Raw genomic sequence first — 26,682 nt, forward strand, 5'->3', positions numbered from 1 at the left:
TCGCCGTTCATCGGTTTGTGAGACCCCAACTTCGTGAGGTTAATCATTCATCTGCAATTTGGTTGCGTTCTTTATTGTTCTTGCTTGTGTTCTTCATTGCGCAGGCAGGGATTAGCCTTCTTGGTGAGGTCAACCTGGTTCATGACTTGGTTGATAACCAGAGGAGCTGTGGTGCTAAGATTGCAGGGTTCGATCTTTTGATCTGAAGCCGGATCGGTGTGTTATTCTCCACCACAACGATAGTTACCAGTACCTGACAGAAGATCGGGACTCCCATCCCCATTAGGTACCCTAGCGATCCTCCTTCCTCTAGAGCAGCAGTGACAACGACGGTGCTTCTCTTCCCTGCCTGGCCACCTCCTCTTGTTCAATGCCTCTATCTCCCTCACGCTCGTGACCATGAGAGGTGCAGTAGGGAAGGCAAAGCACCTCACTGAGATGCTCCTCTTCTTGCCTCTATCTCTCTCGTGCTCGCGGCCATGAGAGGTGCAGCAGCAGGGAAGGTAAAGCACCTCACTGAGATGCTGGTGGAAGTTTTGTGAGGTGTTGCCTCATCCTTAGCTTGCACTACCTCTCCAACTCGACTATGGGATGTACCTGTACTCGATAGGTCTTTGTTATTATACACCCAGTAGTCTTCGATAGGTCTTTGTTATTGTACATCTGTAAAATGTAACTGAAGTTATCAATGAAATTGTTGTGATGATTGTTATTGTGTTGTTTATATATAGTTTTTGCCTTAAAATAATTAATAACTAAATGGTTGTGATGCTTGTTGCTCCATTTTTTGAAGTGTCATAGTATTTGCCTTGGCTACACAAATGTGAGCTAAAGCACCTCACTGAGATGGTGCTGGGGCGGAAGTATTTATCTTGGTTTATTTGCAAATTGGTTTGCTGTGTTTACAAATTGTTATTATTGCAGCTCCCGTTGTTGTTTTATATGGTGATTCAGCGTTAGTGTTAGATCGCAAAGTGCAGGAATCAAATAGTTCGCGTCGTCTTCCCTGCTCCGTCACCTACGACTTGCATGGGTGGACGTGGATGTCACGGACCTTGACTGATACCTTCCCCGCTTGTGTTTATTAGAGGAGATCACTTGAATAACTTGTATTAAGAAATTAGAAACATGTGCAAGGGAATCTAAACCACATCATACGAGAAGGAAGGTAACTATAATGAGTTTAGAAAGGAATCGTACTTGTGTATCATTGTATTAAGGAGAATGTAGAGCTTATCATACAAATTCCTGTCATCCAGATATATACATATCAACATTGATCTACACAGAATCGACCACATTGATCTGAAGAACCTATCACACTCATTGCGGATCATACACTCCTCGCTACAGAACATAGCCCACTCCTCCCAACCTTCCCATCCTGCGTGGACGCCGCAGCCTCCACCTCCGCACTAATGTTTGTCCTGACGACGCACCGGCATGGCCAGAGGAGGTAGAGGACTAGACTCACCTGGTGCCAGCCACCTAGCCAAGTCCTACAACATGAACATGGCATGTTGGAGGCACCATGTACATATCTCATTCTTCCACATCACATTCACCACCGGGCCCCCCTTCATCATCTTCGACCTTCCTTAACTACCGTCAGGCAATGTTGTCGTTGCCGGCACCGCTATTGGACCTATGGAGCACAAGGGAGAGAACAAATGTAGCAACATCATGGCCTGCCGTGGCGGAGTGCTCAAGCATGTCGAGCCGTGGCATGAGCATGTTGTGGTCTTCCATGAAGATGGTGCGCATCCCAACATAGAAGTAGGCCTTCAGGTTGCTGACGCTAGCAAGCCTAGCGATGAGCTTGGCGTGGTACTCATGGTCGTAGAACCGGTTATAGGTCCAAAGTTGTATCCCACGCAGCAGCATCCATCGTAGTGGTATGCTCTGTCCCACTACGGCATTGCCGCACACCCTACGCATCTGTGAATAGCTTGCCCATAGGCTTCCAAGATCTTTCGAGGGATCCGCTACAGCCATAGCGATGCGGCTAGCAATCTCAACAGCCACATCCATTAGGAGCTTCTCCATGAAACGAGGACACCCACGGCGGCTACAAAAGATGGATCCTCGGGTCGGGGAGTGACATCACGGCAGAGCAGAGCACTGGGGAGGGGGGGTCGGAGCGAAGCAAGGTGAGTTCCAAAAAACCCTCTTGGGATTTTATGATCGCTCCATTCTTGAAAGTTCCACTGCGTGGGGATGTCGAACATCTTAGGGAAGTCAATCGTCATCCACCATGTGAATCGCGTAAACCATGTATGAAAATGCGAAAAAAATTAGAATGAAAGAATATTTTATGTCACTATCTTACGATTACTAATTAGAGGCTCCAATAGTGTAAACAGTGTGAACCGCGTAAATTGTGTATGTAAACCGTATGAACCCCCTAATTGTGCACGTAAATTACCCACCTCTGCAATTACAAAAGATAATTCAAAGCAGTCGATAAGAATAAAATAGGCTAGCAGTTTGTCACTTCATCTCCCCTAAGATCGTGGTTAGCGCTAGAGGGGCCGAGCCACGCGGTCGAGTCAATTTTCTCCATCAAACTTCCAACACCATTCCATCACCATTATTTCCGCCAGGAGAGGCGTGCTTCACTAAGATTGTGCGAGACGTGGCCTCGCCTTAACTCCTGCTCTCGCTTAGTGCAATCGAAGGGAACTCCAATGGACGCCTATCTCGCCCATCCTTCTATAAAAGCGGAGGCTAAGGTGGGGAAGCAAGTACATGATTCCTTTTCTCTTAGCCTTGTTACACTTACCTATCTTCTCGTTCTATCTTCTTCGTCTAGCGCTCCGCCTCGACACCCCATCTTTCACATCTCATCCAATGGTGGATCGGGCAACAAAGTGCCTAATGGAAGAGTCGCTGGAGGTTGTCCCTGCTCATCCCCACTTTGTGTGATGCTACGATGGGACAGGGAGGGCAGCTCGGTGGTGCCACCACCGGAGAGCCGATCCCTACTTTTGGCTATCTCTGCCGACAACGACGGGGGGCGGATGATGTCCTCATGTTGGTGGAGCAGCTAGACGTGGCCACCTCTGCCCTCCGCGAGGAGAGCCAGGAGGCGAACCAGCTGTGCCTCTCCATTTTCACCGCGAAGTGGGAAACAGCCACGGCGGAGCTTGCCGCTACTGAGGCCTAGACGCGCCTCGCTGGTAAGGCATTCGGCACGATATGATCTTGCTCTTTCACTATGTGCGACTTCGTGTCTTTAGTTGTAGCGTTTTCTCGTCTCCTTTTTAGTCGTCCAGAAGCAGCCGATCACCGCGTAGGGCAAGGCGGCGGAGGTGATCCACCCTCACCATGTAGCCGATGACAACACCCATGTCTCCTCCCAGATGGCGGCCGAGGGCAACAGGCACTACCAGGACCTCCACACGGCAGCAGGCAACGTCGTCCACATGCTTTCGCCTCCTGCACCTACGGGGATGACCCTGGCGGACCGCCGCCGCACTGTGCCACCATGGGTCATGGAGGTGGTCACGTACTACATTCGCCTAGGGGCCGCTTCAGCCATGGCCATTGCATAGCTTTGGCTGGGTGAGGACCTGACCGTGGTGGAGCCAGGGTTCCTAGGAGAGATAAGCTATTGGCAGCGCCAGAACCTGATCAGCGAGTTCTTCGCTCTAGGCGATGGTGTCTTAGCCACGGTGGATGTAGAGGACATCATTCGTAATGCTCCCCACGAGTAGTTCGATTGTAACATGCCTCTGCATTCTGAATAAAAATGTTCATAATATTTAGTAGTTATTACTTTGAGTTCATCTCTGCTTGTTGTGACTTGAACGTTCCATTTGTCAACCTTAGAGTTCGTAGACTGTATGACACATCCGTCGTTAGTAGGTGCTAACATCTCCCGATCATCACCACCGGTAGCCTTCACTGCCGCTTTTGTCAATTTCTAAGCCCGCGCGTGAGTCCTACGCGTCACTCCCGAGCGTATTTAAAAAGTTTGACAGAAATTTGCATTCCTGCATGGGATATAGTTGCTTACAAAGGGCACTCCCCACCATATCTTTCTTCTCCTCAGTGCTGCTGTTCCTCATCACCGCCGCTGCTCCCCAGTGCCGAACTACGCGACCGCCCCTACTTAGCGGCGTGCAAGCCGCTAGTCACCACCGACAAGCTAGTGCTTCATGTTGGTATGCCTCACTGGTAGGTAGATAGCATAGACCCACCAGTGACCAGGCTGGTACTCATCACCACCGCCGTCGCTCGAGCTCAATGCCGCAAGATCCAAAGGCAATGGTAATGCTTTCGCACTTCCTTTATGCATTGTTCTTGGATTTTGTTCTCTTCTTCACTCATTTGAGTACGAATGAAGCTTCCATATGATTATTAACGAGCTCACGAACACATCTCCATAGTCATTCCTTCTCTAATTTAGGCGACAGCGCCGCCGCTTCCATTGCCGTCAACGCTCCACTAGATCATCGTCAAGATAGAGGAAGAGGCCCCCAACAAGAGGAATGAAGTGGCCATCCTCACAGACCATGTCTTGGTCCTCATCCTTAGCCGCCTCACCACCTGCTCCTTGTGTAGCTACAAGTGTGTCTGTCGTTCCTGTAATAGCCTTATCTCGGGATCCGAGTATCGTAAGGAGCTGCCCTAAATTCTCACCGGATTCTTCTACCGTAGCTGGAAATGCAAATGCAACTTCACCAACGTCAACGGTGAATACCCCTCCTTGTCTTTCTTGCCTTTCCCCATTTAGGATGTCGTGATCTCAGACTGCTCCCGGGGCCTCATCCTCTTCTGTTAGTCTACGTTTCGCTATGTTGTTTGCAATCCGGTGATTAAGAAATGGTTGCTATTGCCGGGTAGCAACCATTCTTGGGGTTCAGCTCGCTTGGGGTTCGATCCGACAGTCTTCTCGCACTTCCATGTGTTTGAATATGGGATCAACGATGATGACTCCTTAGGTGCCAACATCTACTTATCTAAAATCAGAGCATGGATCTTTAAAGAATCTGAATGGGGTGAGGGTATTATAGTTTCTACATATAGGAAAGGTGTGCTTGTTAATGGTTTTATGCACATGCTGGAGTTCACCCAGATAGTTGTTGTTGATATGGAGGGAAAGACATGGAGAAAAATTCGTAGGCCAATTGGTGATGCAATCTCCATACATGAAGCTCAAGGTCAGTTGTGTTTATGTACTGCTGATACTTTGAATAGGTATGAGCTTTCAATTTGGATCCTTGAAGACTGTGGTACTAGTAAATGGATATTGAAGCATAAGGTAACCACGCAGGAGCTATTTGGAAAGAATTATATTGAAATTGGTACCGAGGTTTATGATGCGGCCTATAGAGTGATTGCAGTTCATCTAGAATGGAATTTGATTTTTCTTGTTAGGGGGGACAAATCATTGCTTGCATATGACATGAACCGCAGTAAAGTTCATGTCCTCCCTGCCCGGGCCATCGGCTATCCTAGAAGTACCTAATTATTATGTATGAGTGGTGGACCTCACTATCTTCCTTATGTTTTCTTATTCATGGAGTCATTAGCAGAGCAGTAAAGGTGCATATGTTGTATTTTGTTGTAATTACGTCATGCCTTTGTTCAGGTATGTAGTTGTTTTGATTCTATATATAGGCCAATTTAGGCTTCGTAACTAAAGAAATGGTGTGTTGAATATTATTAATTGTGCTGCTTTGTGCAGGTGGAGTCTGAGTGCTTTTGAATAATTTTTCCTACATTGGCTAGGAGGAAGAAGAGGGGTTCCATGGTGCATTGCCTATCAATTCAAAGAATGCACTAATTATATTTATTTTTGCCTAGCAAGCAGGAGTGCCACATAAGAGGAGCACAGCTACGTCGTTTCATTATGTAAGTCTGTAGAGATCAGTACCTTTAGTTTGTAATCTATGTACCGCTTGTGTTAGGACATCAGTTGAGAAAGATATTATGGTAAGCGTCCATTGTTATTGTAAGAATATGGTTTATGAATGCAATGATTATATCTGTATGCTTTGTGTTCAGTAAGCTATTAAGAGACGTTTATTGTTTTGTTATCACCACCGCCGTTGATGGTGCAAACGTCCAACATCGTCGCTATACGTATTATGCGGCAGGGATATAAGTGTATCACCGCCGAATCGTTTAGTTACTCGACACCGACTAAACGATCATCGAAGGCGGATCGTGGTGCAAAACGACGGTAAACATGACATTTGTACTGACGGATCATACGTTAAAGTGATGGTGGTGTTAACCTCTACACAGGCGTTTCGGTCATCGAACCGACAGTGAACCTGCACCGCTGACAGTCGGGTCGAAGTACAAGACGACGGTGCTGGTAACCACTACACAGACGGTTGATGTGCCCAACCGACGGTTTTGATAGCCTCGACACAGTTAGATCATTTGCCAATATAGTGTTAGTGTACTTCCATAGCCGCTCCAATGCAACTGAAGTAAGAATCTAATCATGGGCAAATCATAAGTCAATCGACGGTGTTAATGTACACTACAGTCGGTCCTAGATGCCAACAGCAAAACCTATGACCATCACAGTCGACAGTTTATCCTTAGGGCCAAAATTGCACTGTCGATGTGGATTATGACGTGGCTACGAAAGATACGAGTATATCAGTGCGTGCCGACTCAGCCTCATCCGCAAGACGGCCGGCGGGCCACTCCAGCGCGGCGCGCAGGAGGTCGAGCGAGGACCTCTCCTCCTCTGCCATCCATTTTAAATTAGAAGACCGTTTAGTTTTCTAGATATATTGTTTTTATTAGTATTTAAACATAGTGTACTAATATAAGTATATAGAAAAAGTTATGTATTAAAAAAATTCAAAACGTCTTATAATCTTATAATCTAGAACGAATGGAGCAGCAGATAGCCTCCACCGTGCTCGTGCAGGCGGAGTGGCGTACCTCCAAGTGTTCCGCCAGCAGATGCAAGCCGCCGGCGGCTGCCGTAGAGAATCGCGTGCACGTGCCGAGAACACAACAAAGTTTCTCCCGGGGACACGCCGGCGACGACCGTACGTGGAATCCAACCACGTACACGTAAGCACGTCTGCACCCTGAGCCCAGAGAGAGAGAAAAAGAAAGAAAAACTGGACGAGTACGTGTCTACATGGAATGGAAGCGTGCTGGACACGTCCACGTTACCACGTAGTACGAGCACACGAGGAGTGCTTTCTCAGCGTCGGCGTCAGCACGTACGTACCTGCCGGCCGGGCGCGGGCGGCACTGTGCCGTGGCGTAGGCACCATGCCGATCTAAAGGGTCGTGAGAACTGAGACCACGAGGAAGCGGCCACGCCCATCCATCTACACATCTGGTGGTGCGCGCCGATCGAGAGGCTTCGCGGCGGTCGGCCGGCTTCGCTCGGCGCCCGCCCGGTGATTGCCTGCCGGTGCCGGCGAAGTTGGTGCGGCGCCGTGCTCGCTTGTGAGTGGGAAAGGCAATATCGTAAGAGGCGGATCCGGCCGCCTGCACGTGGACTGCACCCATACCTAGGTGAGCTCACGATAGAAAAAAAGAGGGTGGCCTATATGGATACGTCGTCGTCTTCGATGTGTGCCAAGATAAACTCTGCACGACTGTATGTAAAGTGAAATTTTTGTATTTTGGTCCCTTTTGAAAACAATTTTTACAAAAAGACCTACGTCAAAACGTTTTCTGAAAATAGACTATTTTTAGGCGTCTTAAAACATGACGCCGAGGTATGGGGGTCGGCGTCGACTGACACGACGCCGAGGTATTGCCACGTCACGGACGACCGGGGTCGTCGGCGACACGGTGGCGCGTGGGGTCCGAGACGTCGGCGTCGTGTCAGCAAACGCCAAGGGCCCAACCTCGGCGTGGCTGGACTGCGCGCCGAGCTATTGGCACCATCACGGTGGCCCAGTAGCTCGGCGCGGGGTCACTTAACGCCGAGTCACAGACCTCGGCGCGGCCCGACTCAACGCCAAGGTCTGGTCCTTTGAGGCCGCGCAGAGGCCCCTTCTTCTTCCTCCCTCCATTCTGAAACCGGAGGTAGTGCATGCCCGCTAGTGATGGAGACATGGCATGTTCGTCTGCGGGTGCTGGGAGACCATTCAGAGTGGCAGAGGCGATGCTACCGGAGGTAGTGCATGCCCGCTGCCTAGCCTGTTGCGGGATTGCGGGAAACCGAGGTAACGTCTCGGCGCCATGAGTTTTACCGTGAGATGGATATATAAAATTTTGGCTAAGTCCCTAAATTTACCATGAGATGGACAACTTAGAATTTGGCTAAGTCTTTAAATTTACCATGAGATGGACACGCTGAAATTTTTACCATGACTTGGACATTGTCAAATTTTATTTTTACCGTGGGACAGACATATGCAAAAATGGCTAAGTCTGAATTTTTGCTATGACTTAGAGACTAAAATTTTACCATGACTTGACATTGATAAATTTAAAATTTTACCATGACTTGGATATTGAGAAATGTGGCTAACTCTAGAGTTTTACACTGACTTGATATTTGAGCACTTAAAACAACATAGAAATACTTAGGATAAAAAATGATCTAGGGTTCATGTTGATGAATGAGCCTAAAAATGTTTCTAAGTGTTGGATCAATAGTTAACACCCTTTTTCATGATGCAGTTTTGACCACAGTAAAACTATAGTTTTTTTTAATATAAAGTTTGACCTTTAATAGAAGTTGTAGTTTGAGTTGAGTACAACAAACTTTGTTTTTGGACCTAAACCTAAATCAGTTTTTAACATGGCCAAATAGTGACCACAAGTTTGAATACAGTGCTATTTTGTAGCAGTGAATTGACATGTTTGCGATATTTTATCTTCCAAATTTGTATAGCAACTCAATTTAATACCTTACTACGAGTTTGAGTACTCTATGAGGATATGACAACAAAACAAGTCTCGTCAAGTTTAGACTTAGCCACGGTAAAAAATCAGACCATCTCGTGGTAAATATACATATGTCAATCTCATGGTAAAATCACAGATTTAGACAGATTGTAACATATCTAAGTCATAATAAAAATTCAAATTACATATCTATGGTAATTCTAGTCTCTAAGTCATAGCAAAAATTCAGACTTAGCCATTTTTGCATATGTCTATCCCACGGTAAAAATAAAATTTGACAATGTCCAAGTCATGGTAAAAATCCAGGCTTAACAAATTTCAGCGTGTCCATCTCATGGTAAATTTAAAGACAATTTTATATATCCATCTCACGGTAAAACTAGGGTGTTAGATTAAATTTAGTGGACGGCGCCATGACATATTTCTCTATCACTAGTGGAATGAAACCGATCGAGCTGCATGCATGCTTCTCCGAACCTCGGCGTTGAGTCGGGCCGCGCCGAGGTTAGCGTCTCGGCGTCATATGATCGCACGCCGAGCTATTGGGCCACGAAGCGTTGTTGGGCCGCCTGGACCGCACGCCAATAGCTCGGCGTGACTCCCCACAGCGTCGAGGTTGGGCCCTTGGCGTTTTCTGACACGACGCCGACGTCTCGGACCCCACACGCCACCGTGTCGCCGTCGACCGGGGTCGTCCGTGATGTGGCAATACCTCGGCGTCGTGTCAGTCGACGCCGACCCCCATACCTCGGCGTCATGTTCTAAGACGCCTAAAAATGGTCTATTTTCAGAAAATGTTTTGACGTAGGTCTTTTTGTAAAAATTGTTTTCAAAAGGGGCCAAAATACAAAAATTTCACGTATGTAAACGTTGCTGCGATGAACCTAGCTGGCGACTCTATATAAAAATGGATGGATCCGATCAGTATCCCAGGGACGTAACGCGTAGGTACATGGTCCCTGTGACCACCACATATAGTGCTGCTGTTCGCGTCAATCGAAAATGGCATGGTAACAGCCTTCCTATCAGCTGTGTGCCCCAACATACACGTAAACTTTTGCACAGAGGACGGATCGGAGTACAAGGAGAAAACTCGCCCACAGGTTTCGCCATTTATAGACGACCGACGCCTCCACTTCTTCCCACTTGCTCCAGACATCATCGTACGTCAGCTAGTAGCGCCATTGCTCACTTCACCCGCGCGCAGATCAGCGTAGCGAACGTACAGGTACAGCCGTGAGAGGAGACCGTCGGACCGATGGGCAGCGTCGGCGGCGGTTGCGGCTCGCCGGAGGAGGAGGAGGAGCGCACCACGGGGAGTCGTGGCGACCCTCCGCCGCCGGCGGTCTGCGTCACGGGGTCCACCGGCTACGTCGGCTCCTGGCTCGTCCGCACGCTGCTGCGGCGAGGCTACCTCGTCCACGCCACCGCCAGGGACACAGGTACGTACATGCGACGCGCGTGGGGTGCGTTGGGTCCGTCCATTGCTAGCTTACCTAGCTACCTGATGTAGCTAGTGAGGTGCTGACTGCTGAGCTAGCTGACCACGGCCGAGGTGCCTGCCGGTGGTGTCGTTGGTGGTGGCATGCAGGTAAGGGCTGGCAAGTGCTCGGCGCCGTGGAAGAAGGGAGGGACCGGCTCAGGGTGTTCCGGGCGGACATGGGCGAGGAAGGGAGCTTCGACGCCGCCGTCACGGGATGCGTGGCGCTCTTCCACGTCGCGGCCTCCATGGAGCTCCACGTATCACCCGCCCATCACGACAACCTTGGTGAGTTGTTGTGAACTTGTGATAGATATACATGTAAAGTTGTCGACAGCTAGCTAGCTAGCTAGCTCTCACTCCGTTGTGCGTGATCCATGCTCCGAGTCATACACCGACACGGGTTACGGCTAATGAAATTCTACTCCCTCGATCCGGCCATAAAAAGTTGTGTTTAGACTTTAGAACAAGATTTGATGAATAAATAAATCTTAAAAACTGCAAACGTCAATAAATTTTTAAGTTGTGTAGTTTCAAAACATATAAGCTATGTTTGTATATTAATTTTTTAAAATACTTATGAACTCATAATTTTGAATGAAAGGTACTCAGTTCTAAATTGCAAGTCATTTTGACATTTTCTTTTTGGTTTATAGCTTTCGTTATGCAACTAAATATATATATTTTTATATATTTATGTTTATATACTTAGTAAAAGCTACACATCTAGAAAAAAACAAAATGACTTATAATTTGAAGCAGAGGAAGTCTATATTATTGAAATGGTTACTAGATGTAGTAGCTAGTCCACCAATCTATGCCTTTCATGTGCTAGTGGTTTTAATAAAAGATACAAAGTGTTAAAAGTGCAATCAATGATTTTTGCCTTATAATTTACAAGTAATCAAAATGGCTTATCAGTGTTATTCCTTGTTTATTCATATTTTGACACAATACTCCACACTTTTATAATATTTATTTATCCATTTTGTGATATAAACTTAAGTTATCAATCAGCATGCATGTGAAGCATACTCCCTCCGTCCTCGTCCTGTAATATAGTGTATTCTAGCATTTAAAATTTATCCTCAAATATAATATATTCTATAGGACAAAAATCAATTTTATATTAAATATTTTTCATTTATCAACCAATCATTATTAATCACGTTGATGATAACATCTGATTATGAAATAAAATGAGGGTACATGTGTTTTTTATGTTAAAATTTCTATAATGCACTATGTTAGGACAGAGAGAGTAGATGAAAAAAAAAAGTGAACATGTATACAAGAATCGGTCCCATCTTGTGTGTTTCCTTCGTAATTTTCATCGAGTTGTGCTGGATGGATTCCAAAATTTGACCGTGGGACTCCCTATTTTTACCCTGAATACGCTATGGTAAAAAAGGCAGAGAATTTGGGCAATGGAAAGCCCTGGGTCAATTGGGCCAACATTAATAATTCCTATATGTGGATAGACAAAGCATTCCATCCTTTGATCAAGTATGCTATGAGTCTTGTGAGTCTTCTAGAAGTCATCGGTCACTTGCATGTGCGTCTCGATCATCGTCGAAATCTTGCGGAAAATGAGCAGGAGATAAAGTCAAGTGATCCTGCCACTCCTCGACCTCGTACGTCTTGATCTCCTGATAGACTTGCCAAATACTTCCATGCTTCATGCCAATGTAAGCATGGCTCGAGGTACACTGAATTGCACATTCCCACAAAGCTATAGGACCCAAGATGAAACACCTTTAGATATCTTTGCACAATCCCACATCACAAAAAGATGTTATGATCGCATCTTGTTCAAACTACAATGGTCGAAAAAATGGTATAACACACATTGGCTCCAGGTCAAATGCACCAACCAAAAGTTTGAGATCCTTGACAAACCTGGTTTCATGGGAGTTATGGAAAGAACATAACGCGAGAATTTTCTAGAAGAAAAATGCTTTGGCCACTGAGGTAGTCACAAAGATCAAGGATGAAGTGACATGCTAGATTTAAGGGCCTGTTTAGATTCAAAAAAATTTTGCGCAGTACCTGTCACATCGAATTTTGCGGTACATGCATGGAGTACTAAATATAGACGAAAAAAAACTAATTGCACAGTTGGGTAAGAAATCGCGAGACGAAACTTTTGAACCTAATTAGTCCATAATTAGACACTAATTGTCAAATACAAACGAAGTGCTACAGTAGCCAAAATCCAAAAAAATTTGGATCTAAACCGGGCCTAAGTCAAAAACAAGAGTCTCTGGCACAAGACGACAAAGGGGGTAATTCTCTGAGTTTGTCAAACCATGAGTCGACAAATAATCAGACATCCTTCCTCACCGCACACTGAACACTAGGCATATGTTATACTCCACCAATGTGGGACATTTTTGCTGTGGTCCCAACTCCCAAGTTCTTGGAAAAAGGTTGGTGATGTTAGGTCTTGTTTAGTTCGCGAAAAGTTTTCTCAAAAAGTGCTACAGTATCGATCATATCGAATCTTGCGATACATGCATAGAGCATTAAATGTAGACGAAAAACAAAACTAATTGCACAGTTTGGTTGGAAATTGCGAGACGAACGTTTTGAGCCTAATTAGTCCATGATTGAATACTAATTGCCAAATAAAAACGAAAGTGCTACAGTAGCCAAATTTCTAACTTTTCGTGAACTAAACAAGGGCTTAAGCCATGTCACTGTGTCCTTCCACAGTCGTCTAGTGATACGACAATCCTAGAAAAATGGTCTAATGAAACGACAATCGTAGGAAAGACGGGTGTCGGTTGGCGAAAGACGACAAAGGGGGCAATTCCCCAATTTTGTCCAACCATGAGTCAATAAATGATGAGAGCAGAAATTTGTTTTGGTGCAGTCTAGGTATTATGAATTTCTTTCTAAACGAGTTAAATTGTCCAACTGATTTAGCAAGAAAATCACAAAATTAATAGGTAAACATGTCACGGGCCAATTCGAATGGCAATTAAATAAAACAGGAAACGTACCACCTATAACGTTACTTTTTCTTATGGCACTGTTAGCGCTCGGACGTCCGGACAGACGCCCATGGCGGCAGTCCGTTTTCACGCGTCCACGCGTGGGCCCACGCGGTCCGGACATCGCTTGCCTACGCCTGCGTCTCGCGCACCCACGGGGGTCCGTGCCGCCGGAACACCACCCGCGCCGCGCGTCTGGGGACTGCTCACGCCCCTCCCGCTTCATCCCATATGAAACACTCAATCTACTTTTGAAACATTCAGATGCAACGTAACACTTGCAACATACAATAAAAGACAGATGAAACACTTAAAACATGCGTCTGAAACACTTGCAAAAACACTTACGCAACATCCAGATACAACAATTGTAACACGTGTGAAACATATGCAACATCCAAATAAACACATTTGCAACATACGTCTAAAAAACCGATGAAATATTGCGGACAGATGCTTGCAATATATGCAACATTTCAATCTAGTTTTGCAACATCCGTATGAAACAATTGCAACATACATCTAAAACATCGGAAACATTTGAAATGTGTGCATGCAACAAGCATCGTATCCTAGTGTTGCATCCTCCGTCGTCTGCATTGGAGTGCCGCAACCATAGCAGGAAGCGAGGCTAGGGGGCTTCTGTGCCAGGGTCCGGTGCTTCTCCTTGCGCTAGCAGCAACTGTCGACGGCGTCGGGAGGGGCGGGGAAGGCAAAGCAGGAGCAACGAGATGGGTGTCAGAGCAACGACAGGTGTAGCGAGGCGGGCGCGCAGAGCAGCGGCAGGAGCAGTGCGGAGCAGGTGCAGGAGCAGCGACGACGGAGCAAGAGCAGGCGGGGCGGGCGGCAAGAGCAACGGAAGGGACGCGGGCGGGCGGCAGGAGCAACGAATGGGGCAGAGCGGGATGGGGCCGGGTGCGGCGCCGCCACGCTGGAGGAGGACGCGGCGAGCGGACGTCGCGATGGAGGCTCTTGCGGCGATTGCATGCGTGCGGCATGATGGAGAAGCTCGCGGTGGTCACGTACGTGTGGCGGTGGGGAAAGGAAATGTCGCTGGTCTTTTTACTTTTTGGAGAAACTGTGCTGACGGTGGAGTAGGCCCCGATCGCTGCACGGCCGGTCGCTGCACATGCCCGGGAGCAGGGCGTTCGGACGGATGGGCTCGGACTCCTCGCGAGAGCTCGTTTTTCTTAACACTTGTCGGATTGAATTAACCTCCCGTGATGTTGCAGAGGAGCACGTGAGGTCAAGCGTGCTGGAGCCGGCGACGAGGGGAACCATCAACGTGCTGCGGTCCTGCGTCCGCGCGGGGACCGTGCGCCGGGTCGTCTTCACGTCCTCCGTCAGCACGTTGACGGCGGTCGACGACGAGGGGCGGCGGAAGGCCGTGCTCGACGAGTCCTGCCTCAGAGCCCTTGACGACGTCTGGCGCATCAAGCCCGTCGGCTGGGTGCGTGCACTTTTCTCGCTTAACGCAGTGATCTGCTTCGTCGAGTCGTCGACCTCTCAGCTCTGTCTGAACTGATGAACCCTATGCTTGCTTCTGACCTGTGGCAGATCTACATCCTGTCCAAGCGGCTGACTGAGGAGGCGGCGTTCAGGTTCGCGCGGGAGAACGGCGTCCACCTCGTGTCCCTCGTCCTGCCCACCGTCGCCGGGCCGTTCCTGATGCCAAGCGTCCCTACGAGCATCCAGCTCCTGCTGTCACCCATCACAGGTAAACCAACACAGGTCGTTCTTGACGCTCTGTCTGATCTTACCTGACGCCACGGCCACGCCGGCGCGACGCCGTCCGCAGGTGACCCGAAGCTCTACGCGGTGCTGGCCTCGGTGCACGCCAGGTTCGGGTGCGTCCCGCTGGCGCACGTGCAGGAAGCGTGCGACGCGCACGTCTTCCTCATGGAGGCGCCGTGCGCCGAGGGGCGGTACCTGTGCGCCGCGGGCGGGTACGCGGCGGCGCACCTCGCGCGGCTCCTCGCCTCGCGCTACCCTCCGTTCAGGCCCGGCGACAGGCACGAGTGGTTTTTTTTTCTTCAATCAGGTGCGTTTTCTGATCGGCTGCTGTGTGCGTCGTCTCTGACCGTCGGCAATGGCGACTCTCGTGGCGCAGGCTGAGCAGAGACTTCGACGACGCCTCGTGCTCGCCGCCGGTGGTTTCGTCCAGGAGGCTGATGGATCTGGGGTTCAGGTTCCGGCATGGCGTCGAGGACGTGGTGAAGGACAGTGTCGCGCAGTGCCTTGCCCATGGATTCCTGGAGCATCCTGAGACCTGAATGGGACAGAGCTCCTAGTTGGTTTCAGCCTTCAGGCTTTCAGCAGTGATAGGATAGCACTGGGGGAGTCAGCCAGGCGCCCAGGCAGGGCCGCATGGATGGCTGGGCTTGGGCTCAAGCATGGCATGCTACCTGGACTTAACGGCTCAAAGCCTCAAAGGCTGTCTCCGATAGATGACTCGTATGTCCACCTAAACCTAAAATATGTAGCATGAGATTTAAAATTAGTCTCTAACAAAGTATTTATACGGGAGACTCATTTTGGGTTGCCTGAGAGGCATAACCCAAATATGAGTATCCTCTCTTCTGGAAACCCATTTATAGAAATGATTCTCTTTTGGGCTATGTTGTTGGACAAGACATCAAATGGGTATCGAACATTTTGACTGTAATGCTACCCAAACGTTAAATGAGTCTTGTATTTTGGGTGTTATGATTAGAGATAGACTTACGTTTTTGTGTGTGTTGGCTTGCTATTGTCAAATTTAAGAACACGAGTATGTTTGAAGTGTGGAAAATTTCGCAGGAAACTGTTCAGAAAAAATACGGTGCGGACTTCCCATATTTTAAACCGTTAGAAAAATATTTACTCCCTCCATTCTAAATTATAAGTCGCTTTGACTTTTTTGGTTGATTTGTTTTCCTATCTAGGTAGATACATTGCTATATCTATAGGTGCATAGCAAAATGGATGTATCAAAAAAGTCAAAGCGACTTATAATTTGGAACAGAGGGAGTACAAAATAAAGAAAAGATGTATTTGTTTGTGTCTGAAATTCATGAAATTGGTGAGAAACCATTCATTTGATGTTAAATTAGAGTTCTATCCGACATTTTCAATGTATGGAAACTCTCGCATTTTAAACTATTGAGGAAACATCTGAGAAAATAAATAAAACATAATTTTTGTTTATTTGTGTGTATCTTAAAGCACATGAATTTCACTGGAAACCATTCATTTAATATTAAGATTCTTTTGTGCTTTTCGATTTGTAGGAACTTCCCGTGCTTTTAAGCCGATAATGAAATTGCTAAAAAAAAGCAAAGAGAACATGTCTTTTTTGTTTGTATGTTATGGTTCTTTTGTCATTTTTTATTTTTAGGAGCTTCCTGCGCTTTTAAATCGATCTTGAAATTGATAAAAGAGTAAAGAGAACTTGCCTTTTTTGTTTGTATGTTAGGGTTCTTTTGTGGGTTTCGATTTGTAGGAACTTCCCGCGCTTTTAAGCCGATATTGAAATTGCTAAAAAGAGTAAAGAGAACATGTCCTTTTTTGTTTGTATGTTAGGGTTCTTTTCTGGTTTTTTATTTGTCGGAGCTTCCCGCGCTTTTATGCCGATATTGAAATTGCTAAAAAGAGCAAAGAGAACATGTCCCTTTTTATTTGTATGTTAGGGTTCTTTTGTGGTTTTCGATTTGTAGGAACTTCCCGCGCTTTTAAGCCGATATTGAAATTGCTAAAAAGGTCAAAGAGAACATGTCTTTATTGTTTGTATGTTAGGATTTTTTTTTGTGGTTTTCGATTTGTAGGAACTTCACGTCCTTTTAAACCGCTATTGAAATAGCTTACAAAGAACAAAGAGAACATGTCATTTGTTTGTGCAAACGACGGACAAACATGATCTCCAGCATCTAATGAACTAAACTGTAACTACTTTAATCGACAATCATATCAAAATAAAATATACTAGGATGGATCTAAATCTTTTGCTTTGTCTCTATGATATGATCGCAATACCAAGCCGCAAGATCTAAGCTTTACATATGACCACGAAGCACGGGAGAAGAGCGCTCGGGTTGAGCAGGTACAGCTCCTCGATGCTCGAATCGTCGCCGACCTGGCCGGCAACCGAGTCGAACCCCGGCTGCACGGCGACGTCCCGCCGCAGCTTCTCCAGCGGGCAGTGGATCCTCCCCGCGATCACCCTGCACACGAACAACGCGTGCTTCACGCCGCTGTCCGGCCCGTCCTCACCAGTGCCACCGCCAGCGGCGCTGGTCTCCTGCAGGCAATCCAGCGCGTGCTTGCTCGTGGACGTGGTCAACACGCCGACGCCGCCGTTCCTGGAGAAGCCGTGGCGGATGATGCGGCAGACGTTGCACAGGCTCGACGTGCACACGCTGTGCGAGCCGCCGGCGCCGAGGGAGCAGGAGACGGTGGTGCCGTGGAACTGGAGCAGCTCGTTGCCGTCGGCGACGCAGCGGGGGTGCTTGTTGTTGTTGGGCAGCCCCGCCGCCCTGCCCTTCACCTCCTCCATGTACTCCTTGAACCGGTCCACTCGCCGCTCCATGCTGTGGACCTTGACGACTCGCTCGACGCGGTCCAGCGCGGCCTCGGGATTCGGCCACCCGACGCTGTATATGAGCTCCACCACCTTGCTCGCCGTCTCGCCGTCCGCCACCTCGGTGACTGCACGGAAGAACCGGATCGGAGCCATCAGACATGAAATGCAGCACAACGACTTCGAATTCCTGATCAGAGAAATATGCATGGATCGGAGCACGCGGTGCTGGCGCTTACCGGCGTGGTAGACGAGGTGATGCGATTCCAGAGCGTTGTCGTTGGGGAAATGGCCGCCGCAGCGGTTGCACCGGACGGCGACCTCGTCGCAGGAGGCCCAGGCGGGAAGGGGCGACCCGGCGTCGCCATAGACGCCTGCGCCGAGGCGGAGCGGTGACTTCCTCTGGGAGAGACGGGCGCCGGTGGCGGAGCGCATCAGGAGCGGGCTGTGCGCGAACGGCGGCACCGCGCCGATGTCCCAGGCGGCGATCCCCGGAACGGCGCCGGCGCCGGCACCGACCCGGAGGTCGCGTGCGGACCCGGAGACCGGGGTCCCGCTAGCGAGCAGCACGTCGTGCGTCACCGCGTTGAGGACGCCGCAGCTCTCCACCGACATCGGGCTGTCGCACTTGCCGCGCGCGGCCGCCGGTGGCGCCTGGAACCTGGCGCTGTGAATCACGTCCCGCAGGTTGGAGATGGAGCGCGAGCACCCCGACCTCGGCAGCGACGACGACGGCTGCAGCAGGAACGACGACTTCTTGTTGTTGAATTCCCTGGCGCTGCCGCCGCGCGAGTCGTCGTCCCGCTTGATCACGTCGCAGGGGCCCTGGGACTTGCAGCTCAGGGACCTCTTGAGCGCCGTCCACCACAGAATGGCCATCTTCTTCGATCGATCTCCTCCGCCTTCAAGATCCGGGAACACCTTCACCTCGGTGGATGGACGGATTGCTGCCGCTGCTGCTGCTGAGAGGCATCGCTATTTATCGGCCAAAACACATAGGATGCATTCAATGCGAGATTGCAAATCGAATCTGAGAACAATAAATGGTCTCAATCTCAAATGAATTTGCCAAAGATTCACCAGCAAGATCATGAGATGAGATCGAAGAACCTGAGGAGGCCCAACCATGGAAGGTCGTTGCAGTCGCTGCACCACCACCGGCACATACAGCCAGCGGCAATGGTAACTGTCTAACTGACATGGGTAAACAAGTGAGGAGGGAGGAGCGTCGCCGCCACTGGAATTTCCTTCCGTGACGATCATGGAGCGAGCGTGCGCCGCTGCCACAGGGCCGCAGGCCGCAGCCTGCGTGCTCTCCCCAGGGACCAGAAGGCACGGAAGCGGCCGCCCCTGCTCTGTGCTGCATACAATGCACAGAGGTTAGTCGTCTTTGAACAGATTAAAAAAAAATAACCACACTGGTCAGTCCAGTAACGGTTGCTCTATCTCTATCTAAAAGTAAAAATAAAAACAGAGAGTGGACTGCGGCCTAGAATTCAGAAATGTGAGTTTTACTGTATCAGCAAGAAGATATCCTGCGCTGTCGCTTTGTCAGTCGACGACCTAAGCGTATCCTGAGGATACCGTTGAGGACAGGAATGAGTGACGTGATGCTTTGCTCCCCAGCCCTCTTCTGCTTACCGGAAAAAAGGTTGATGCTGATGGCCCTATTTCTCTTATAATCCATTTTTCAGCTTATTTTTTCAGCCGGAACCGTGTTTTTCTCTCAAAACAAATCAGCCGAAACAGTTTCGGCTTGTTTTTTCAGCGAAGCGAATGGGGCCGATGTTGATACTAATTTGTTACGAGAGAAAACACTGTTATTTCGCTGAAACGGTACGGCTGATAAGTTCAAGCGAACAGGGCCTAAGTGTGGTTTTTTTTCTTTTTTGAATTAAAAACTATTGTGGCTCATGTGACTATAAAGACAATGTGTAATTTTTTATTGTTATTTAGATAATATATGTAATTTTGTTATTGTTTGACTTTAAAGAAAATCCAAATTGTCTTTTGTGAGTTGTCCTTTTTAATTATACTAGCTGGTTCTCTAACATCGTTGCCTGAAAATTTAGATACCTGAAATATGGCAACTCTCATTGTTCTAGCTAATGCACTTCTTAAGGCAAATTCAAGGTGAAAAGGTGCAGTGATAACCAATAGCGTGTTAAGTTTGCAATGAACACAACCCATACCAAAATTGGTAACCCTAACAAAAGTCGGTCCCTATCGTCTGTTCAGTAATGTCACAATGAAAGTTGGTTCATATGTTGTTCATTTTCAGCATACGACATAACAGAAGGCGGTTTCTATTTTCTGTCTACTTCTAATGTATATTTTGCGACAAAAGTTCGCTTTGGTTGTCGGTTTCAATATATGTCATAACAATAGTAACATCATAACGGAAGTTGGTTCATTTTCAACATACATCGTAATGGATTGTTTCTATTTTTGTCTACTTCTGATATATATATATTTCACGACAAAAGTTCGCTTTGGTTGTCGGTTTCAATATATGTCGTGACAAAAGCACTTTTCTATTTTGTTTCTTTTCAACATTTGTAACGGAAGTCGGTTCCTATTATTATTTTCTAATATTTTTCATAGTGAAAATGGGTTCCTATTTTACATATTTATGTTATAATATCTATCATAACGGCATTTGATGTAAGTTCTAATAGTTGCCTATTTTCGATGTATAACGAAAGTTGGTTCCTATTTTTGTCAATTAGTCACTTTGAATATCTGCTTCCTTTATTTTTCTCCTGTGTTCTCTCTTCTCTGGTAAGCCTTGGGTTGCTTTTTTGTACTTCTGTTTGCTACCCTCTTAATGAAAACATGTTTAAGCATGGCTACGAAAAAAGAATATATGACACAAGCTATGTTAGACGAATCTAATGGCGCAAGCAAACAACTAGAGTATTATTAGACTCCTCATGTGTCCTCTAGGGTTTTGTAGCTTTCTCACCATGTGCCACTCTGTTTCTATACAAGTTGATGTCAAGGGACTAGTATCCATTGCTTAATGATGTGCTAGCACCTGGGAACACCTTTATTACCAATAATCAACATAGAAGCAGTCACATTAACTTTTGCATCCAACAGGATTGTTTTTTTTTTGACAAAAGCCCTTTGAATGATATAATAGGAATGCCAGCATAACTTGTACATTGAAGTCCTTGATGAACAACTACTATCATCGAGGTCATGAGGCGATAAGGTATTCCTGAAATCTGAATCTTTCATGCCAAACACTCAAGATGTTGCAATAGCAAAATAATTGCAAACAAATAAGAAATATAACTGAGTACTTCCTAGATGACAAAGAAAGTCCAATTAAATTATGTGCCCAAACCTGCCCATGGGCAAAGGTTCGACCTATTTTTGGGCTAGGGCAACCACTCATTTTTGTAGTAAAAAATAATCAGGATAATAGTTTTAGGACCGACTGATTTCTTTTGTTGTTTAAGGGTTTGTTTGGTTGCACTCTAATCTATATGTATTAGGGTGGATTAGAGTAAAACCAATGCTTGGCTGCACTTTAATCTGCTCCAATCCACATGTATTAGATTGAATAAGAATGAAAATAATTAGTTTTTCACCTAATCTACCATAATACATATAGATTAAGGTTGATTAGAATGTTGCCAATCGAAAAAGATGAGTTCCTTTTCCATTCAACAAAGAAAGAATCATCTTAAAAATTCTTTTGAGTCCTAACCCCTTTGTAGGTAATTAGTAAGTGAACCTGCCCAAAGAGAGCCCCCTTAGAGTCAAGACCTAAGGGGATTGTTTAGGACTGCTCCATAAATACTACTCCACAAATTCCATCGTGGAGCAACTCCACAAAAACTAAAAACATCCCTCTTTAGGTACTCTTACAACTTCACTTTTTTCTAGAGGAGAGTTTATAAAGCTGCACATGTTTAACTTAAAAATATTGAGCCGTCCCAAACAGACACTAGCTCTGTTACAGGACCCGAGATTGAAATTTCAATCATCCATCGTTGGAAAAACAAATGGAGCAAAGGACAAGGACAACACTAACCCTATATACTGGGCCGGGATTTCACACCAAAAAAAATATGCCGGGTTGTAGGTCCTTTTCTAGCAGGGAAGCACGTAGTAGAAACCAAACCAGAGCCCACGAAACAGGACTTGTGATAACAGTCTAGGCCCAAGAAAGCCCGGTTCAGACTGGATAAAAGGAGTCGAGACGCAGACACCTGTTCGGTTTCGGCGGTCCCCACGACACGTCATCGCCGTGGCCCAGCGCTCGTTTCCAGAAGCAGCCGCGAGCTTCCACCGTCTTCCTCCCGTGCTTTTTCTCGAGCGATCCGTTTGGTCCGACCACCACAGCGCGAGAGGAGGAGAGAGAGCGCGCAACTGAGCAAGAGAGTGGACGGCGACGGCGACGATGAGGGGGTGGCGAGACGGGGTGGAGGTGGTGGCTCTGTCGCTGCGGGGCTACGGCTACGGCAACGAGGACGAGGAGGACGACCGGCCGGAGAAGCCGCGGCGGTACGGGGTGACGGAGATGCGGAGCCCCATCTACTCCTTCCGCCCCGCAAACCAGGCGCTCCAGGTTCGCCTCCGGCTCACAGCTGCCAGTCTGCCACCCCTGTTTTGGGCGCTGCGTGTGCTCTGCTCTGATTCGTTTGGTGTTGTGTTGTGCCGAGCTGGATGCCTGGATTGGGCGTATTCTAGTTGGGACTTGGAGTGCGATTCAGTTTCCGTGGAATGCGAATACGGCGTGTTTGTTTCGGTGAAAGACGCGTGTGATGGTTAATTAGTGTCTATAAGACTATAATAGATTCATACTAGTGCTTGGATTGAAACCATATGAGTAGTTTCAGAATGTGATCGTCGTGGGCGTTGCCAAATTTTCGAACCGAAATAGCCGATTCATGCTAATTGTACTGGTATTTTTATATTTATCCAGCATCTAGGCTGTTATGTGATCGAGGCACAATGAAGTGTAGATTACTCCTTGGATTTTGATTTTAGCAAGGAATAACTAGTCCCCAGCTGTTTTTAAAGACCCCCCGGGGGGATTGGACATAGACAGTAATAGTACAGTTCACCATAGGAACGAATATCAATAGCTATTTACTGGTTTTTGCAGGCACTGGGTGGTTATGCTTAAATGACTGCTGTATATTTTCCTCTCTTTTTTCACCAACCTAACCATTACTGACACTCAAGCCAAACATTTTCTTTTTATTATTTCAGGAAATATTGGATTCTGTTAGTCCATTTGTTGATGGTTTGAAGTTTTCTGGAGGATGCCATAGTTTGATGGGAAAGGAGTTGGTTAGAGAGATCACTGATCTAGCACACAAGCATGACATTTATGTGAGCACAGGTGATTGGGCAGAGCATTTGCTGCGTCAAGGACCCTCTTCTTTCAAGCAATATGTAGAGGTATGCGCGTCTGTTATGGTTATGTAATGTTGTGACAGTTTGAAAACAATGTGTGAAATCACTTCCGAGTAGCACATGACATGAGTATTCCACTTCAGGAATGCAAGGCCTTAGGGTTTGACACAATTGAGCTGAACGCTGGATCTCTCAATCTCCCTGAAGAAGCTCTGTTGAGGCTAGTCCGCCTCATCAAGAGTAGTGGTTTGAGGGCAAAGCCAATGTTTTCAGTGAAGTTTGACAGTTCTGATATTCCAGCATCTCGTGATAGGTCCTTTGGGGCGTACATAGCTCCGGTCAAGGAGAAGACCTCAGGTAAACCAAACAGGGGTGTCTTTTCAACATTTATTATACACACTGTGATTGGTATGACCCTAGTTACCTCCTATCATACTGAGTACTGAATAATGTTTGCACAAAGCAACAGCTCTTATACTGAACAATGGTCAGTTAGACGGTTCGTTTAACTAACTGCTTGAATGTCTTGCGTTTTTTCATTCAACATTCATAATTTAGCCGTTTTTGCCACCATTGTCTTTAGTTATCACAGTTCACAGCCTTGCACACTATGCTACGCCATTTTTTCTAAGCTATAGTATGGCAAAATCAAATTCCTTTTTTTTTTACTTAGAACATGTGTGTTTGGTGTCCACTCTTGCAGAAAGAGCTGAAGATGTTGACCTGCTGATTAGGAGGGCAGAGAGATGCTTGGAAACAGGCGCAGATATGATCATGATCGACGCCGATGATGTTTGCCAGCGTGCTGAATCTCTGAGGACAGACATCATCGCCAAGATTGTAGGCCGGCTCGGGCTTGATAAAACCATGTTTGAAGCTTCCAACCCCAACACCTCAGAGTGGTTTGTCAGACGATATGGCCCAAGGGTACTGACTCCTCCTCTCCCCCCTGAATAAACTCAAGCTGAGTAATGCTGATACCATTGTTTCTCGTGGTTCATTTGATCCCAAAGTTTTGACATGTGTCGGGCTTATGTAGGTAAATCTATTTGTCGACCACTCTGACGTCATGAATCTGGAGCGCCTCCGGGGCTTCAACATGCACCGAAGCAACTTGGCCTCTCGTTATGCCTCGCCGTTCTTCCTGATGTAATGGGCTAATGACCATTCCCGTATCCTGAGCTGCGACAGTTACGTTTCTACTTGGAGTTGTAAGCCTCGCACAGCTTGTTATGCCCTCGATGTAACCACCAGCGAGCAGCGGCATAGCATCTGCTATGTTATCAGCAACGCTACTGTAATAATCAGTTCTGTGGCGTAAGTAGTGTATGGGTGTTTGTGTTTCATCGCATCGATAAGCCAGATCCTTGGATTCATGTTTGCGCGGTTGCATGCGTGTGAATATCGGCATTTTCTGTTTTTCAGAGCATGAGAGCACGTCTCCGCATGAAATTCGGGAATTTTCTGGTTTCAAAAGCAGGACAGAGGTGTACAATGGTGAAAATAGTTTTCCAGCTTGGACTTCACGTTTAACACCATCTTGCAGATCATTGGATCAAACCAACATGGATCATGAGCTGGCAATTTGTTATTGGTGTCTTCGGCAACAATGACCTCAAACCAAACAAAGTTGTTACTTGAAATCGCATCAAAACTAGAATGATAACTACTAGAATCGTGAAATCTTATTATATGAATCATATAACTACTTAACAAAGTTGTAGAATCAACTAGTTAACTCATCAATTAGTTAACAGAGTTGTAGAATCAATCTGATAACCTAAGTGGTGATATACTCAAGTCATATGACACATTGACTAGAGCTGGCAAGAACCATATTTCTATGGACTTTCTTTCCACTATGGATACAAATTTTCCATGGTAAAAGAACAAGAAAAATATAAAAATCAACAATGCAGTATTGTATTGATTCAGTAAATAAGTTTAGCAGTAATACAGTCATTTTCAGCCACAGAACTTAACCAAACTATCGGAGTATATCAGCCGTAAAATAACATATATGAAAATTACAGCAATTCAATATGCTCATTTTCTTGAGCACCAGTAATTTCAGGCAAGGGGAAGCATAGTCACTCCAAGATTTGATTTCAATTTTGAAGACCGTGTGCCCACAACTTGAGTCTTCGATGCATTTGCTGAACCAGCCCTAGGTTTCTCACCCCTGGAGGCACATCCTAGTGCTGCAGAAACATAAACATTTTTTTATATAAAAAAAACAGAGAGAATCAACTAATTGAGAAATTAATGTTTGCTTGAACATTTGTTACTCAGCAGTTAACTAAACAACCCAAGATAACTCACTACACGCAGATACTTAAAAGCAAAACTACAAACATACGACAGATTCAGACCTCCATATAAACTAGAAATAACTCTGTTTTCATTCCTGTTTCTATGCTGCTATTAAGTGGCATTGTCAGGCATTTGAGATCATCAGCTATGCATAAGCATGACGAGATTAATTCTCTGGAGCGTAGAAGCTAGTGTAGGTTATTAATTCTTTTGGTTTCCATGACATCCTGCTCATCAATCCCTTCCTAACTGATGAGCCTAGATTTAGATAAGTTATCAGGAACCCCGTCTTTACAATTTCAACAATGGTTCATAAAGAATAGGTAGGAGCACATATACAAAAGTGTATGGAACACTTGTGTACCAAGTGTATGGAACATAATACATGTTTTAAATGTACGGAAAATCATAAGCAAGCAAAGTTGTACTGCTGTACCTGGACCCTGGAGGTTGGAGTGCAGAAGCTTATGTAAGGAACAACATCCTTGTCGCCGCGGCAGTAGTTGGCTACTTTCCTGACCTTACTAGAATTTATCTCTATGCTTCAGCTGTAGCATCTGTTCGTATACAGACACACACCTACACCACACACACGAACACCTCATTCACACCATTTGTACACAACCAGATCTACAACTATACACATATATGAAGACGCGTACTTGAGAGATTACTAGAAACATGAAGGCTCAATAGGCGACGGGTACGTCGCAGTCCCCTTGTGGCACCACGCGTTGAGAGGCTTCGTTGAAATGTTATTATGGGAATAAATCCTAGTGAGAACTGTTGCCTCGCCGCGCTGCCGACCCGCCTCGCACCGCGACGTTGCCGCTGCCGTCGCATCGTCATTGCGTCCGCGCCTGTCCGCTGTACCCTCTGCGCCGCTGCCGGCCCAGTTCGAGGCCGCCACTACCACGCGCACGTGGCCGGGCTCGCCGTCGCGTTGTCATTTAAGACACTACGGCCGCGCGGGCCATGCCGGTCGTAGACGCGCGCGCTTGTCCGTAGTGTCTGTGTGCGTGCCTCCACGTTCACGCCGACCGCATCCCAACAAGGCAAGGACGAGTCGAGCCCACCTACCGTGCCTCGTCTTTCTCTCTTTCTCCCTCTGC

The 26,682-nt window shown here is 46.8% G+C and overlaps 3 protein-coding genes across 6 annotated transcripts; 2 read left to right on the top strand and 1 right to left on the bottom strand.

Annotated features, from left to right (window-relative positions):
- Positions 1-9,967: 9,967 nt before the first annotated feature.
- Positions 9,968-16,079, top strand: LOC136522011 (putative anthocyanidin reductase). Of its 4 annotated transcripts, none has more exons than XM_066515792.1 (6): positions 9,968-10,292; positions 10,364-10,618; positions 14,559-14,776; positions 14,884-15,043; positions 15,125-15,344; positions 15,437-16,079. In XM_066515792.1, the coding sequence occupies exons 1-6, from the start codon at positions 10,109-10,111 to the stop codon at positions 15,597-15,599; spliced, it is 1,200 nt and encodes a 399-aa protein (XP_066371889.1). In that variant the 5' UTR covers positions 9,968-10,108; the 3' UTR covers positions 15,600-16,079. The 4 variants fall into 4 exon arrangements, with proteins under 4 accessions (XP_066371889.1, XP_066371891.1, XP_066371890.1 ...); XM_066515794.1 differs by having other exon boundaries at positions 10,391-10,618; XM_066515793.1 differs by having other exon boundaries at positions 9,970-10,292; positions 15,125-15,338; positions 15,437-16,076.
- Positions 16,080-17,350: 1,271 nt separating this feature from the next.
- LOC136524481 (uncharacterized) lies at positions 17,351-21,241 on the bottom strand. Its single transcript, XM_066517839.1, has 4 exons — positions 21,234-21,241; positions 18,992-19,241; positions 18,121-18,856; positions 17,351-18,009 (listed from the first exon to the last, which is right to left on the bottom strand). The coding sequence occupies exons 1-4, from the start codon at positions 21,239-21,241 to the stop codon at positions 17,351-17,353; spliced, it is 1,653 nt and encodes a 550-aa protein (XP_066373936.1).
- An 886-nt stretch (positions 21,242-22,127) lies between these two features.
- LOC136521721 (protein HEAT-STRESS-ASSOCIATED 32-like) lies at positions 22,128-24,685 on the top strand. Its single transcript, XM_066515493.1, has 5 exons — positions 22,128-22,463; positions 23,111-23,302; positions 23,401-23,614; positions 23,961-24,184; positions 24,297-24,685. Exons 1-5 carry the CDS (start codon positions 22,296-22,298, stop codon positions 24,408-24,410), a joined length of 912 nt encoding a protein of 303 aa, XP_066371590.1. The 5' UTR covers positions 22,128-22,295; the 3' UTR covers positions 24,411-24,685.
- Positions 24,686-26,682: the final 1,997 nt, after the last annotated feature.

This window comes from Miscanthus floridulus, chromosome 18 (assembly GCF_019320115.1).
Source record: "Miscanthus floridulus cultivar M001 chromosome 18, ASM1932011v1, whole genome shotgun sequence".
Classification (NCBI taxonomy): domain Eukaryota; kingdom Viridiplantae; phylum Streptophyta; class Magnoliopsida; order Poales; family Poaceae; genus Miscanthus; species Miscanthus floridulus.

Bases quoted from the DNA above. Each gene is read 5' to 3' on its own strand.
- LOC136522011 (XM_066515792.1), top strand. From the start codon at position 10,109: ATGGGCAGCGTCGGCGGCGGTTGCGGCTCGCCGGAGGAGGAGGAGGAG. The intron at 10,619-14,558 runs GTGAGTTGTTGT...GTGATGTTGCAG, and splicing joins CGCCCATCACGACAACCTTG to AGGAGCACGTGAGGTCAAGC. The intron at 15,345-15,436 runs GTGGTTTTTTTT...CTCGTGGCGCAG, and splicing joins AGGCCCGGCGACAGGCACGA to GCTGAGCAGAGACTTCGACG.
- LOC136524481 (XM_066517839.1), bottom strand. The intron at 18,857-18,991 runs GTTCTTCGATCT...GCCGATAAATAG, and splicing joins CCATGGTTGGGCCTCCTCAG to CGATGCCTCTCAGCAGCAGC. The intron at 18,010-18,120 runs GTAAGCGCCAGC...TCTTCCGTGCAG, and splicing joins TCACCTCGTCTACCACGCCG to TCACCGAGGTGGCGGACGGC.
- LOC136521721 (XM_066515493.1), top strand. From the start codon at position 22,296: ATGAGGGGGTGGCGAGACGGGGTGGAGGTGGTGGCTCTGTCGCTGCGG. The intron at 22,464-23,110 runs GTTCGCCTCCGG...TTATTATTTCAG, and splicing joins CCGCAAACCAGGCGCTCCAG to GAAATATTGGATTCTGTTAG. The intron at 23,303-23,400 runs GTATGCGCGTCT...ATTCCACTTCAG, and splicing joins CTTTCAAGCAATATGTAGAG to GAATGCAAGGCCTTAGGGTT.